This window comes from Gymnogyps californianus, chromosome Z, assembly GCF_018139145.2.
Source record: "Gymnogyps californianus isolate 813 chromosome Z, ASM1813914v2, whole genome shotgun sequence".
Taxonomy (NCBI): Eukaryota; Metazoa; Chordata; class Aves; order Accipitriformes; family Cathartidae; genus Gymnogyps; species Gymnogyps californianus.
The window spans coordinates 39,840,564-39,855,768 of record NC_059500.1 but is presented as its reverse complement, the minus strand read 5'-3'; the positions used below and the strand labels follow the sequence as shown (position 1 = coordinate 39,855,768).

Genomic DNA, 15,205 nt, shown 5'->3' with positions numbered 1-15,205 from the left:
ATTACAGATTTTAATTACAGCACTATCTTCCCACTCAGATAAGGCAGTAAGAACAATTATATCTTGTAGCCTTCATTTTAGTTAGCAGCACTCTTTTATTGTTAAGCAGAACATCTGGAAAGCCCACAAGCAAAACAAGAAAATCTGGAGTTAAAGAAGAAAAGTTTCATTGAGTTTCATTGTTATCATTCATTTAACCCAAATTACTGCACTAAAATCATGCCAGGAAGACAGAAACAAAATTCAGTAACAAAACATATACCTAGCTTTGTTTTTGTTAATAGGAACTGCAGCTGTAGGCAAAGAGTTTTGATTTCCCTTTGCATTCCTTCTTTAATCTTTAGCATTTCTTTGGATTCTCCTAGAAGTGTCTCTTCACCTATGAACAGTACATTACTTGGAGAGTTGTAAAGGGATTTGAATGCTAAGGTTTTCTATTTTGAAACCAGCCTCAAGCAAAGGTCTTAGAGACTGACAGCACTGAATACTAGCAACAAGTAGAAAGACACAGTTCAGTGCTGCTTGCATCCCGTGTGCTTAGCTTTGAGGATGTTTTTCAAGTCTCATTCTAAGGAGGAGGAAGGACTGGTGAGCAGAGCTCCTCAGGTGGAGCAACAGGCAGATTTTGCACTACGTCCTCGAAGGCAATGGTGGAAGAAGAAAGTGATCTTGAAGATTTCTTTTTCTCTCTTCTACCACTGTGATCCAGTTAAAAGTATACAATAACATTCACATCATGGGACAAATATTCCAGACCAGTTTTTGCCAGGTTAGGAGACTTTTTCCTTGAACAGACTTTGTATAACAACAAAATATAACATATTTAGGGAGCTCTGGGATAGCACATGATGCTATTAATAAAAGAAGGGGACGGGTTTCACATTATGCATGCGAACAGATCTGCTGGCTTAAAGTACAGCCATTACATTCTGCACATTATTTTGTCATGGCAGCTGTCAGCCTGACCAGTACTAAAATGCTTTTAATGCAAAATCTCTCTGCTCTGTAGCTAGAATACCATTGGGATACCCAATCAATTTAGCAAATAAGAAATGGGGTGGGTGCTGGCCTATGGCTTCTAACATGTGTCAAAACATCACATGCAGATCTTCTTTACTGTTGATTCCAAGTGATCTTTTACATTGGTCAAAAAGACAAAGTTCAGATCATCTTCTAACAAAGTTTGTTTTGGAGTTAGTGGTTCAAAGGGTGTTCTCAGAGCTAAGAAGTCCATTATTTGCCTCTTTCTTTTTTTTTTTAACTGAAAAATCCCCAAATGTTTTTTACAGATACTGGATACTTTTTAGTATGTATAAAGCACAATGCTTTGAGCTGCTGCTCAAATAACAGTCCTTCAATAAGAACTTAACTTTTACACTAATATGTAAAGAACACAGACTCTACACCCAAGCTTTCCAGAAGTATTGCTGTCAGCAGCGGAGCAAGGAGAGAAATAAAAGAGTAAAACTTGAATAAAGGCATAAGACTGGGTTGCATGAAAACTTTACCCTGTTTTGATAAATACAGTGATCCCACTGAATGATAAAAACCTGAATGATTAAAGTGGATGATTAAGCTATGCAAATAATTACCATTTAATGGGGGGGGGGGAGGGGAGAGAAATCAGATTGTTTCAAAAATGTGTAATGATTCTGTATAAGCCTGAGAACCGCTCAGTAAGATGGGTTGGAACAGGACAGAAAGGTTAAAAAAATAAACACCTCAATTTGACAGATCTGTGGAAGATTCGCCCTCTAATATAAAGATTACACAAGAGCTCTCAGGGGTGATTCACACTTCCACTGGCATATAGGCTAGCCCTGTGCCTTAAAGGTGACACCTTTTCTAGCTGATTTGAAATGTTAGTCGCTTGGAAGGCGTCGGCTAAAATTGGAGCCAGCGACCTTTCACCAAATGCCACAGTTCAGCCTCTGAGAGGGGCAGCGGGTAGTACTGCAACAAGGGCTGAAGGCGGACGCTGTGACAAACCAACCTGCCCGCCCCGCGTTGACGTGCAGGGCAAGCTCTGGAAAGGGGGCTGTGGAAGGACATTACTCAATAGTTCTCCCCGCTGGTGGCTACACGGGGATGCCATTCAAATGTGAGCTTACATATTACAGAGAGCAAGAAAAACCCAGCTCACAATGTGAAAAATGCTAACTCTAAAATGTCAGCCTGCAGGCAAAACCAAAACGCTGGAAACTGACCTAGCAAGCACAGGCAGTATTGCCTTTCCTTCTGTAACCTTTACCTGCTGCCAGTATGATGTCTTAAAAATAGATATATGCAGTCCAGGGATTCCTGAAGAGGTTAAGGGCAGAATACAGCCGAGGAATTACTATATCTAGACAAAAATGGCTGCTGTGGATACTGTCTGTCAAGTCGTGCCAATAGACTAGTGAGGCACTGTAGTCCAAACTGATATATGAAAAGCCAGAAAAAAGCTGTAAGGGCTTCTAACTATCCTCTGCTTAGTGTATTAAATAAAAAATTGCATCCAGCTATGGCTCTGGGGACAGGTCGAATTAAAAACTTAAGGACCTAAAAAAGTTGTGCATGACAACAACAGTTATGCACTTTCCTCTAGGAGCAGCATCCAGAACCTCAGAGAGGTTTAGAGTCCTTCTCAGCATGCTGCCTGCTGTAGCTGATGTAGTGAGCTTGGAGCCTTTTAAAGTGCTACGGGGTATGTGCCAGAGCCAGCAAGTAAGGAAATGCTCAGGATAGGAACATGCAATTCCTTTGGAAAATGTTTCAGTGTGCAAGGTAGGAATCTTCAGCCGCTCCTAGCACCTTCACTCCTTGTCAAAACTGAGAGAGACTTGCTGTTTCTTTTGAAATCACAATGAAAATACAAAACAGATGCAAGGATTGCATTTTTTTTTCTTTTACAGAAGCGAGAGCATGGCCATATCCCAGTGGTTGGCTGCTCACGTGAAGAGGCAGAGGATGCAGCATTGGTCCTAGCACAAGAAAGAGCAGCCTGTGAAGAAAAGCCCAGGCCACAGGAGTCCCCCAGCACACGGCTGTCCCACTCGCTGTCTGGTCGCATGAAGTCCTCTCCCACGTCATGGCATGGTGCTCACAGGAACGGGGTAGTAAACCCTCTCCTTCCAGGCTGGCACCCAGACTGGCAGTAAGGGCACCTCGCTGGGACATGTGGGTTTGAACCTTCTCCCAGAGGACAATTAATTAGAAATTAGACAGCATACCACATGGTCGCTGTTTGTGGGGTGCCTAATTTTGCAGGTGCTATCAGTCGAAGTACATAAGCCATGGTCTGCTCATTTCCCAGAGCAGTTTGGCCTACAGAGGAGCCAGATCCTGTGCAGGGCCAGACTTAGGCCCTCACAGCATGAAAAGTGAGTGCACAAGCAGAATGAGAGCTCAGTGATTTCCAGGACTGTCCCAGTCCTTTAAGGGCTCAGGTCCCAGCCTTCGCTAACAAAGCCTCATCAGAAACAGCATTTTCAGCAGAAACTAGGCCATCCAATCCCTGCCAGAAACACCTTGTCCCCTATTGCTTTGGAGAATAGATGCATATATACACCCATCTAAGGTTTGCCAGCATGCCTCCAAATGCCCCAAAAGCAACCTGTGTCAGAACAAGGGCCCCCAGGTTTTTGTGTGTGTGAGCCGTCACAGAGCATGCCTTCGTACCATGTCCTCTAGGTTCCCCCCACACTCTTTTCTTCTTCTTTTACAAGGAGAACCAAGCTCAGACAGGCTATCATCTGCACTGATGTATGCAAAATCCTCAGACAGGCAGGTTTATAGCTCATTGCACCCATAGACAGGGCCTCCCAGACCATGGCTTGAGTGAAGACTGCTTCAGTGGCAGTCTACCCAACAGTGACATCCATGTGTCCGTTTTAGTTTGAGTGTGGCGAAGGTAAGTGGGCAGTGAGAAATGTCAAAGATTTGCAGGTTTGGACTGATTCAAAAAGCTTGTGAGCCACGGCCATAAACTGTACCCAGACAGGTGGACAGCCTATCTAGCTCCCAAGCACTAATGTCGTGTTCCCAGCAGCATGCTCTGAATCAGCATATTAAATGTCAGTATGCTTTGTGGGGATCTTCGCAACTTACTTCTGCTTGCGCAGCAGAATCCTTTTCCATGGTAATGCACACTCCCAAAATAACACAAAGAACACCTGGTGGGGGTTGCTAGCAACACACAGGTTCATTTTTTCATCAAGCAAGCAGGTTAATTTCTGGCAAAGATAGCCAGATCATCACAGCAGAATGGTACCAAGCCATCTACACATGCTCCTCATCCAATTCAAAATCCACCTCCAAAATGTCATCTTCCATCCTCGTGTAACTGGATCTGATAGAGTGCCAACTGGCAGTATTAACAGTATGTGTCAGAATTAACATACACTAATGTACATGTTTCACAAATGTTAATTCTTGATCAGAATAAGCCCAGAGTGAAATACAGTGAGTAACTTCTGGGGCCTAGAAACAATGTGTGAGGGTGTCCACATTAGCATTTATATTTATTGCCAAAGAACTAGAGACTGTTTTAGGAAAGGTCACTCACTGTAAGAGGCTGCTGAGTCTTCCCCCAAGCTTTTTAGAAGAGAGCAGAGTCAGATATTCTGGTGATAGGCTGTAGCTTGTCTGAGAAAGCTGAGTCTTCCCCTAGTTATTGAATGCAACACACTATTTCCTGGTAGCACAGTGGCTTTTGTGTAAACATAAACAATAAATGAAAAAGCAAACATATTTTTCCCTTGCTTTTACTTTTAATGCTTCCTTTAATGCAATCTTTTAATGCCTTTCATTGCACAACACAATTGCACAAGATGTCACTTTAAAAAAATCTTATGAAAATATGGCTCATTTGCTCTCTTGCTACACAGGTCAAACAGTTCAATCTTGCAGTACTGCAGTGTGTTCTTTGGTTCAGCTTTAAGGCATTTCTTCCCATCTGCACAGTGACTCCAGCAAGCTTTCTTTACTTAGTTGCATGCTTCTTGACTATCTCAAGGTACTCCTTCACATCATCAGGAGATCCCAAGACAACAGGCACTCTTTGGTGGATATCCTCAGGCACTATATCTAGTATTGCTTGGTGCCCGGTTGTTGCTATTCCCCCAGCCTTCTCAATAATAAAAGCCATAGGATTGCATTCATAGAGCAGTCTCAGCTAGAAGACAAAAATCAAAATGGCAATGGTCAGCCCAGGCAACGCTGAGAATCATGAAATGTAAATACATTTAGCATTTGATTTAAAACCAATCAACACTCCAAGTACTCCATATAAACTTTGACTCAGGAAGGAAATTGTGTGGATTTTTCTTTTAAACAAAACACAGTGAATGCTGGATTTGCCCAATTTGAGGGCTTTCTCCATCGCCCATGTTTGCATTGTGCTCTTTACACAAAGATAAAGCGCATATGTAAGACACAACCTTTAACAAGGCAGCAGACCACGTAGGCCTGTGTGAAAAGAAAGGAAAACACTGGCCCTGAGTGTGCCATTAGGTTTCTCTAATGAATAACCGCATCTTATCTGCAACCTGAAGCAATAATTTACGGGCAATTACAAAACAGATGAAAGGTCTTTGCTGAATAAACAGTCCCCTTGTCAGCCTTTAAGTGTGTGATCTTCCCTGACTGACTGTCGTCCTGGCAGAGGCATCCAGGCATAGTTCCTCCAGGTGAGGCAGTGTTACCAAGTACAAGATGGTTTTCTCTTTGGCAGAGCTTCTCGTAAGGGGTGCACTACATTTAGGCTTCTTACGTACTAGCTTGTAATAGGAATCTCAGGGTAATGTGGGTTGTTTACTTTGCCTTGTAATGTTTTGCTTCGTTGGGGCCAGCATGGTTTGGGCTGAGATGGTACAGAGAAGCCTGTTTGAACAGCACATCCCCTGGTACATTCCATAATCTGAATATATTTGGGGATAAAGACAAGTCAGTGCAGTTGAAACAGGTTAGCAGCAGCCCTAAAATAGGTGTCTGACAACAGGTTGCTGTCACTAGTGACAGTGTGCAAGGGGTGGCCATACACACACACCAGAGGTGCAAGCTACCAAGTTATAAAACACATGTTCTGCAATCAAAATACTGATCTGTGATAGTGAAATATCTAGATAATGTAACATTTTCTATAATTGGGCTTTTTCAGGTTTACCTTTCCTTTAGGACTTTTGGAGTTAGCAGGATACAGAAAGATTCCTCCATACACCAGTGTGCGATGCACATCAGCCACCATGGATCCTATGTACCTCGCACCGTACGGTGAACTGCCATCCTACAGAAAGACATTTAAATAAATGTAACTTTCGAGCACATCAGGTTAATCTTTTTTCCTGCCCCCCCTCCCCCCACTTAGTGCTCCTAACATCTAACTCCCCCATATTGTGATTCATTGATAATATTCAAAGTCGTTTTGGAGAAAATTTCAGTTTCCTCGTCATTTTCTAATTGGGAAAATCCAAGGAAAAGGACTGACAGAAGATTTCAGGATAGATGAGTGGTAGTGCCAACAACAGAAAATGCATTCCAGCTCTCCATCAGTGCTCTAACCCTTGGAAAATAACTGCATTTCTAGTAGCAAAAAGATCAAGTGCTAGGAACTGATGTTGGGGTTTTTTCTTTTGTAGCAGAAAAAAATATCAAGGAGCAAAAGAAGTGATCTTTCGTACTTCTTCTACCCATTTTTGCCAGCTTCTACCACTTTTTTGGTAAGAAAAAGTTAATGGTTGACTACTGATATTATTTCCTTATTATACTCCAGAGTACATTTTAATATCTAAATAAACAACACCTTAAGCCTGGCAAGATGCCAGAAGAAAACACCAGTCTTTGTTCAAAGCAAGATCAGGAAGTCAAGAAGAGACACAAGCACGTAACAGCAGTAAACGTTTACACTTCATTGTCAATGTAATAACACCAGTGATGACAGGCGTTAGGCATGAGAACAGACATGATTTCTACAGGCACTCCTTAGAGCTTCAGGCCTCCTGACACCAGGAAGCTGCACGACCACAAAGCAGACCCTGAAACTACACTAGCTTTTCAAGTGAGAGGCCCCCTCAGGACCCAGCATGTGTTACCACTGAGCAGTGACCCACTGCCATCCCCACTTGGCTCTTCGGCTACTCGGACACTGCAGTGAGGAAGCAGCAATATCTAACAAACACACATGTCGATCAAATTTCTTCATCACCAGATGAGACTTCCTCTCTACTTGACTACCAAATGCCCTGTTTTGCCTCCAGCACCATTACTCAGGCCCCCAATCCGGAAGAAAGATAAAAAAAAGACGAAAGAAAGGAAAAAAAAAATATAGAAGAGGTGCAGTGCAGTAGTGAAGTATGGTGAAATATCTGGTCACATCAACTGCTGCTCTAATTATCAGTCCTACTTGAAGATACATTTTAAATAGACAGGAAAGTAAAACAAGCTCTGAACCGTGCATGAGACTGATTGATCATAAAGTGGGAAATTATGAGTGTTGCTTCTCATCAGAAAGTTTCTCTGAAATAGGATCTTTTACCTCAGGGAATTTCTTCTTTTTGAGATACTCTGTCACTGCAGGATCGAAGTATTTAGCATAGCCTTCATTGAGACTGTAGATATTTCCCTTCTTTTTGATTTTCACATCCCTATCCACCAAAATGAATTCTCCAATTGCCTAACAATAAGAAAGAAAAACAATTTGTTAACGGTAATTGCTCATTTATTTACAAACCAAGGCAAAAACCAATCATACACACAGTTTAGGAAAAATTTACTACCACTGTCACTTTCTTTAATAATTCAGTACCTACAACAAAGTGGTATTTGCAGTGTAGGTACGAAGTGTTTTGTTTATCCATAAAACACAGACAGAGCATGAATCCTGGGGTCATGCAAGCTTCTTCATACTACCATTCCCAGCTCTCTATCACTTTTCTATGCCAAAAAATGCTGTTGCCTGTAAATTTATTTAGCTCTCCACTCTTTTGCTAGACTTACAATAAAAGTACAGCTCTGAGGATTTTGGAAACTGAGAGTGCCGGTTGAAGCAATGCATAAACATCTTCAAATAGCTGTAGCTGTAGATATTAATATATTCCAGTTCATCTTAGCTTGGGCTAAGTGGAAGCCTGGAGTCAACAGAGCCAATCTCTGTAACCAAGGGCTGGTCTGTTTATTTTTCGCTAAAGTAAATTTGCAAGTTAGTGCTAAAAATAAACAAAATAATGTGCACGCATGCTCAAAGTTAAACCTGCTATCTGAATATAGACAAAAATACATGCAGCTACTTAAGCTGTTACTTAACAGGGAGCACCAAGTTGTATTTCCTGCTGCTTGACCACTACAGGTTCTAAAAATTTAATACTGGCAGATGGCATAGCCTGACTAACTGATTACAAAAAAATGGGTCACTAAAGCAAACTACTTTCTGCTATGATCCATATGACTTTTATTTTAAACCTCATACAGTCAACGCATGCTAGAACGTCAAACACACCCACACACGTCACTTACTCTTTTACACATCATGGTGGGATCTGAAAACACAGAAGAAGGTTAAATATTTCTGCTTCTCTGGTTTACTAAGGTCCTAGCACTAAGGAAAAGACAAACAAGTCTTAAAGGGCACTCTGCATTGCAGAAAACAGCTCATTTTAAATATCACATGATTTGGCACATGCTGTATATTTGCTTCACTGACTTGGCTGTCTTCCCATTGTTGAATCACACATAGCACCGCTGCAGCAGGCAGGCAGAACGCAAAAATCTCTTGACATTATTGCTGATGGGTTATTAAGTGTACATCATTTCTCCACGTTAGCTTGTAAATTGCTCCTTTATTTGGTTTTCTGGGGGGACGAACAGTTCTTATAGACAGTACCTTGTTATCCCTAATAAAGAAACAAAGAAACAGAAGACATTCTCACCGGATCCAGCATGAAACAGTTGACACCTCCAGCAGAAGTGGCCAGTACCAGCATTGTGGCACTCCCATAGAGAGCATAACCAGCTGCCACAAGATTACGCCCAGGTTGTAAAGCGTCTTTCCCAGAAGGTTCATCAGGGGACACCTAAAATAAGGAGCATAGTCAACTTTACTTCATTTCTATAGTTGGTACATAACTGGACTCTCTGGGATAGGGACGGTCTTCTACGCCATATCCATGCATGAGGTGGCACAAATGCTTCCGTGATCCACAACTGAGATTCCTACTGGATGCACTAATACAAATTATATGGAGGAGACAAACACATTGATCTAGAAATGCTGTTGCATAAGCCTAGTTGGAATGCAGGAAGCAGGAAAGGGTTAAGGAGATAATATAGAGCTGTGTACCTCCTTGTAGGTGATGATGAACATAGCTCGGAGGCACAGTTGAAAAGCAAGTAATGAAACATGACTCACGGAGTTCATAGCTGATCAAAAGTACTTGGGATTTTTTTGTTTTCTTTTGCTTCATACAAAAAATGAAGTTGAAAATATTTACTTTGGGATGTTTGACAACATACAAAAAATTATTAAAATGGACAGTCGTGTGTGTTTTATCTGACTTACTTTTTCCCCCATCTTGTGACATGTAAGTCCAGTATTTCAAGCTCCTTCAGACAAGGTTTCTGCCTTTCAGAGTGAATTAGACACTTCAAATGCACATGCCATGTTTCAGCTCTGTTTGTGTTTGAGGCCTGTCCTCAGGCTAACAGGGCTATTAGTACAGAGAACATGAAAACCCGAAAGCACATTCCCCAGGTATATGACAACCATGTGGTATTTTGTCTCAACACAAATATTCATGAAATCTAAGATCTGATTTCTTTGTAAGGGGTAATTCTTTTAGCTGGCTAATTAAACATCAGCCAGGCTTCCATGTACATATAGGTACCTCATCTTCTAAGAGACTAATGCAAATCCCTCACAAATGTTTTATACAAGTGTCTGTGAAGCAGCAGATTTAAGTTAAAGTTGAACCTGAAAGTCTCTTTCACAGACAAGTTTAGTTAGATTTTAAGTCTTCACATGCAGTTGTATTTCATCAAAAGGTGCACAATAATAGTTTTTCCTATCCTACATGAAAGCATTTTACCTTTCTATAGATGGCAAAGATGGTCCCAATGGAAACAAGACAGTCAATGTTCGATGAGCCATCTAGGGGGTCTACGCAGACTATGTATTTACCCTAGAAAATACAAAAGAGGGAACAACTAGATTAGTGACATTACTTACCTACTTCCCCCAAATAAAAATACTTCAGTAGGTAAATTTTCTAAGAGACTTTCAAAGCAATATAAACTAAAAGGCGTTTAGAGATTATGAAGGAACAGAATTCGAATGTTAGAAATTATTTGGCCCAGATTTCATTCTTGATTACATCTGTGTGATTTGTGCCACAGCAGAAGCTGAGAAATCTTTAAAGTAAGTAATAGATGATGATACAGGAAAGATGAAGTTTTCCTACACAATTTTTAATATACAAAAAAAAAAAGAGAATACTTTTTAATTATTAGTTTATCTTCATCTATTTAATTAATGCCGATCCATTTTGATAGACATCCTGTAATATCTACCTTTTAGGCTACACTTTCTCATCTCTAACAAAACAGCTTTCTGAATTATAAGGAAAAAGACAAATGAAGATCAGCCTTTTTCATGTAGAGCTAAAATTAGAGACATTAAAAAGGCCTTTAACACCTGACATTCATAAACTACACATTTCACTTTATCTGTGCTCTGAATGGATAGATGGTCAGAAATTACCTTAGCCAGTCTATGGTCTTATCCTGGTTTGGGGGGGGGGGCTTCCCCCCCCCCAAAAGAATAGTCCCTGCCTATTGCTGTATTAAGAATTCCTGTAGGTACAGGAAATTGCCAGTACAGGGAAAAGAGCTGAATCAACTCTACCTTTTAAATAGCTTGTTTTCTCCTTATATTATTCACAGTCATTTTAATAATCATGTGTAACAACAGTAAGTGTTTATTTGCTTTTTGTTTGATTTCACTCTGCATGCCAGAAACTTATTTAAGTCCAGCAATGCTCTACTCTGCAGGTAGGAATTCTGGGTAGGAATTCTGATAAAAACACCATATTAACTCACATTTAGTTTAGAAAAGCATTAACACTGAGCCTCCCTCAGTGATCTTTGAGGATCTAAAATCATCTTTGTTCAGATCTAAAGCAATCTTTGTTCATCCAATGCCTATAAAATCAATTTTGGAGATTTCTCAACAGAGAGAGAGAGAACTGCTTCGACAAAGCAAATATTATTATACTTTCTAAATTATATTTTAGTTGTTTGTTTTTGCTAAATTTTTACTCAGACTTTTACCTGATCACACCAAAATATTAGCTAGGAAAAAGGAACTATCACTCAACAAGTGCATGCAGACTTGTGAATATAAATAATAATGAATAAGTAAAAATTATTTTTGTTTCATTGTTGCTAAGTCTTTCATGGGCTTCAAGGAGAATTTGCATGAATTAAAGAACTCAAGGTTTGACCTGCACAGAACAGGTCCTCAGTGTCCTACTGACAAAGCTACTTTACAAAGGGCTTGACTGACTCACAGCATAGTTCCAGAGATCAGATAGATAGAATAAACAAGAAATAAATTTCCCCCACAATTAGGAAAAGGTGGGAAAAAAAGAAGGTGGGGAGGAACAACAGAGGAAAAAAAAAACAACCGACAAACATTAGTCTTGAGAGCAGATATAACAGAAAGGACAAATGTTGACTGACATTCTCTCCACTCCCTCACCCCACCCCACCCCCCCTTCATTTGCCAGTATAGAAAAGTACACGTTTTCTGAAATTTTTAGGTCAGTTTCAGTTTCTCAAATCTGAAGCAATACACCTGTAAAGGCTGATTTGAAATCAAGCAGGGAGAACCTTTAAAGCTACTAACCCGTTTTTCAGTTTCCACTATCACTGCGTCTTTTTTTTCTTCTGACACAATAACACATGTACTGAAGGATGACTTGAGCATGTTAATCACCAGGTCATTAGAAAGGATGTCCAACTTCTTTACTTGATCTCCTGTCACATTGGTAGACCCAGCAATTCCATAGCTAGAGCAATGGCAAGAGAGAGCATTTCGTGAGAATGGGGCACTACGTCTTCAAAGTGCCCTGTTTCTGGCAACCTTATGCTTGTAAAATGTCTTGTAAAACAAACAGCACTTTTGGATGATATCTCAGTTCTCTAAGCCTGCTTTTTATTTACTGTCCAGTGGATTCTTGCTGAGACCTGCTAACATTAGCTGTGGTGGCAAATCTAGAAGACACTGAACGTGAGGAACACAAAACAAGGAACCACCTTTCAATAGTCCATAAACTATAGGCAAACACAGCCAGAGCAGGCTGTGAAGGCTGAATTACAATAATTGTGTTATTTAATGAGCTCTTACCTTTAAGACTTAAATAGTGCCCCTGAATCCTAGGCTCCAATGTTACAGCTGCATACCCTAAAAGCTAAGACTTCATTAGAAAACATACTTAAAAAGTAACAATGAATCTGATGACACTAGTTATGCTGTAACTTCTGTATGTAATTTGCTCCTGGTTAGCAATATGATGTACAAATTGAAGTAGAAACACTTTGCTCACAGATAAATCAACATTTTTATGGTTCAATGTTTTCAGTTTTGATTTTAAGTAGTAAACTGAGAACTACAAACACAAAACACAAATAAAACCCTGCGAGCTAATCAGAATCAAACCATCTGGCATCAGGAAGTACCAGGAGACCTTGTGATAGGTGATTTCGAAAGCATGCAAAACAGAGAGAGGGGAAGTTTAGCTCTTAGAAGAGAAAAACAATAGTCAGCTCTGCACACATTCAGATGACTCTTACGTACTTCAGCTACAATTCATTGATTAGGCTGAATACTGGTATTTCAGGTTTTTTGTAATAACACTGAACACACTACTTTAGGAATGTACTGCATTTCTTCAGTTTAAAGCATGAGAAGAAGAAAAAGACCTGGCATAATTCTCTGTCTTTCTCTCTCTGTCTGCTACAGTGGCTTGACCATTTTTCTGCAAGTGTGAAAGTGCTTTTAGAAAACAATGATGTGCTTTGAACACCACGCTTGCGAGCAGAGGCACACGTCCTCATCCTCAGAGCAAAAACTCCATAGGGCCAGCAGCTACAGCTCTCACACCATGTCTGTCGGAGACTCCTGGGAGGGGATGGCAGGGTGTCCTGCACGGAGCCTGCAGCTGGGAAGGCACTGTGGCTTCGCCAGCTGTTCTGCACCTCTGCTGCTGGGCAGCACCGAGCATACAGCTGAGCCTGAGGATGATCCAAAGAAACGGGCCCCAGGAGTCCCTACTTGTTCACATTCCCTGATAGCCAAGCAAAATCGGTTATAAATTTTGATAGCCAAGCACCACTGGTTATAAAACGCAGTCCCACAGTGAGGCTCCCAAGTCTGAAGCTGGCTACCCCAGCACTGGTGGAGAGTCAAATCCACCACAGGGGGTCATAAGGCAAGGCTATCAGCACAGGTGTCGAACCTGTGGGCAGCTGCCAACAGACACACATGTAAGACACATAAGGAATGGACCTCGGACTGTTTCAAATCAGGTTACAGATGGGAAACCCTGGTCTTTACTGATAGACATAGGAGGCACATGAAAGGGCTGGCACATAGTGATTAAAAAACTGCCACTATTACATAAAGTCTGAAGTCAAAACAAAGAAAATCAGTTCAAATATACATAAAGTGGAGGATTTTTATTCCCTCTTGCAGTTGCTTCTGTTAACTTCTGTCACCGCATTTTTCAGCTGTCTGACACATTTTGTAATAAATGTTACTCTGTATTGCCAGAGGCCTTTTGCTTATTATATTTTCCACTACATGGTTTGTAGAGGCAAATTCATTTTCTCTCTGCTACATTTTCCACTAAGTAATGAAGCAGCCCATGTCTAAAGCCCTGATCAGCATACGATTTGGCTTACCAACAATATATAAAATACTTAGGGGAATTAGTTACCTACAACCAGTTTCAGTTATTTAACATTTCAAGTGCTCTAATTTCCTCCTGATGCATCTCCAGAGCAACTGCCCTCTGACTGCTTGACTACAGACACTACTGTTCCTAACCAGTGCTCTTTCTAAAAACCTTAGACATCCAAAGCTTCATAGAGAAACTCAAGTTGCTGTGATGCAATATGAAAAAAACCCTACTGAATTTGATTGAACGCCTCATAGCATAAAATGGTACTTTGATATTAAACTACTGGCTACAATGAGCAATAATTCAGCCATATTTTGACAGGCTTTGTCTTTCAGCCTGTTCATTTGGTCTTCTGGTTCAAAGCACATAAACCTGCTGAAGGTTTGCACGAAGGTCTATCAGCAGCAGACATCTGTCAAAGACGACATGCCTTATATTATTAAAAAGTCATAGGATCCATTTCACTTGAGAAAATCAAGAGTCCAAGATGCTAAAGGAGTGAGTTACAGCTCTGTGCGAGGGGGCGGGTGGACGCAACCCCACCCACACGCCTTTCGGGTGACACTCCCCATCCCCATCCCCATCCCCATCCCCACCACCCCGGAGGCGGCAGGATCCCCTGGACCCGCGGGGATGCGGGGAGGTGCGGGATGCTACCGGCGCTCCACCCCCGGCCCCGGCATCCCGGGACTCACAGGTTGGCGATGCCCGCTTTACGGACGGCGGTGGAGATGGCTTTGATGGCCGTGCAGAGGGAGTTGAGGAGCTGCGTGAACTCCCCGGTGCCTTTCGCCCGCCTGCCTTCCTCCATCACGAAGCGGGTCATGGTGATGACATTGGTGTCGAAGGCGGAGCGGTCCGTCATGGTGGCGGCGCCGGGAGAGTGGAGCCGCTGCCGCCGCCGCCGCCACTAGCCTCGGTGGGGCGGGGCCGGGGGCGGGGCCGGGGGCGGGGCCGGGGGGGGCGATGAGAGCCCGGGCCGGGGGGGTACCCGCCACCCCCGCATCCCTCCGGGCTGGAGGAAGGCGGGAATGGGGGTAAAGATGAGGAGAGGGGCCCCACCCCACCCTCCCCCCGGCCTCCCTAAAATAACCGCGGCGGGGAAACCCCTCAAGCATCCTTTTTTTTACCAAAGCGCGTCTCATTCCCGTGCATTGGGAGGTAACTGATGCTTGAGACATCTGGCATGTGAGTGGCACAGAAGGCGAATCGAGGCAGGGGTCCTGCTAGCTCTTAGTGTTTGCAGTGCTCGCACTTCAATGCTCATGCTCCTT

General features: G+C 42.1%; 1 protein-coding gene across 1 annotated transcript; it reads right to left on the bottom strand.

The window, feature by feature from the left end:
- Window positions 1-4,740: 4,740 nt before the first annotated feature.
- Window positions 4,741-14,796, bottom strand: LOC127027388 (fructose-1,6-bisphosphatase 1). Its single transcript, XM_050913085.1, has 7 exons — window positions 14,627-14,796; window positions 11,876-12,038; window positions 10,059-10,151; window positions 8,904-9,047; window positions 7,514-7,651; window positions 6,146-6,265; window positions 4,741-5,155 (listed from the first exon to the last, which is right to left on the bottom strand). Exons 1-7 carry the CDS (start codon window positions 14,794-14,796, stop codon window positions 4,964-4,966), a joined length of 1,020 nt encoding a protein of 339 aa, XP_050769042.1. The 3' UTR covers window positions 4,741-4,963.
- Between the last annotated feature and the right edge of the window lie 409 nt (window positions 14,797-15,205).

Bases quoted from the DNA above. Each gene is read 5' to 3' on its own strand.
- LOC127027388 (XM_050913085.1), bottom strand. From the start codon at position 14,796: ATGACGGACCGCTCCGCCTTCGACACCAATGTCATCACCATGACCCGC. The intron at 10,152-11,875 runs GTTAGTAGCTTT...TGTATTTTCTAG, and splicing joins TAGTGGAAACTGAAAAACGG to GGTAAATACATAGTCTGCGT. The intron at 6,266-7,513 runs GTAAAAGATCCT...GTCTTTCTGTAG, and splicing joins AAAAGAAGAAATTCCCTGAG to GATGGCAGTTCACCGTACGG.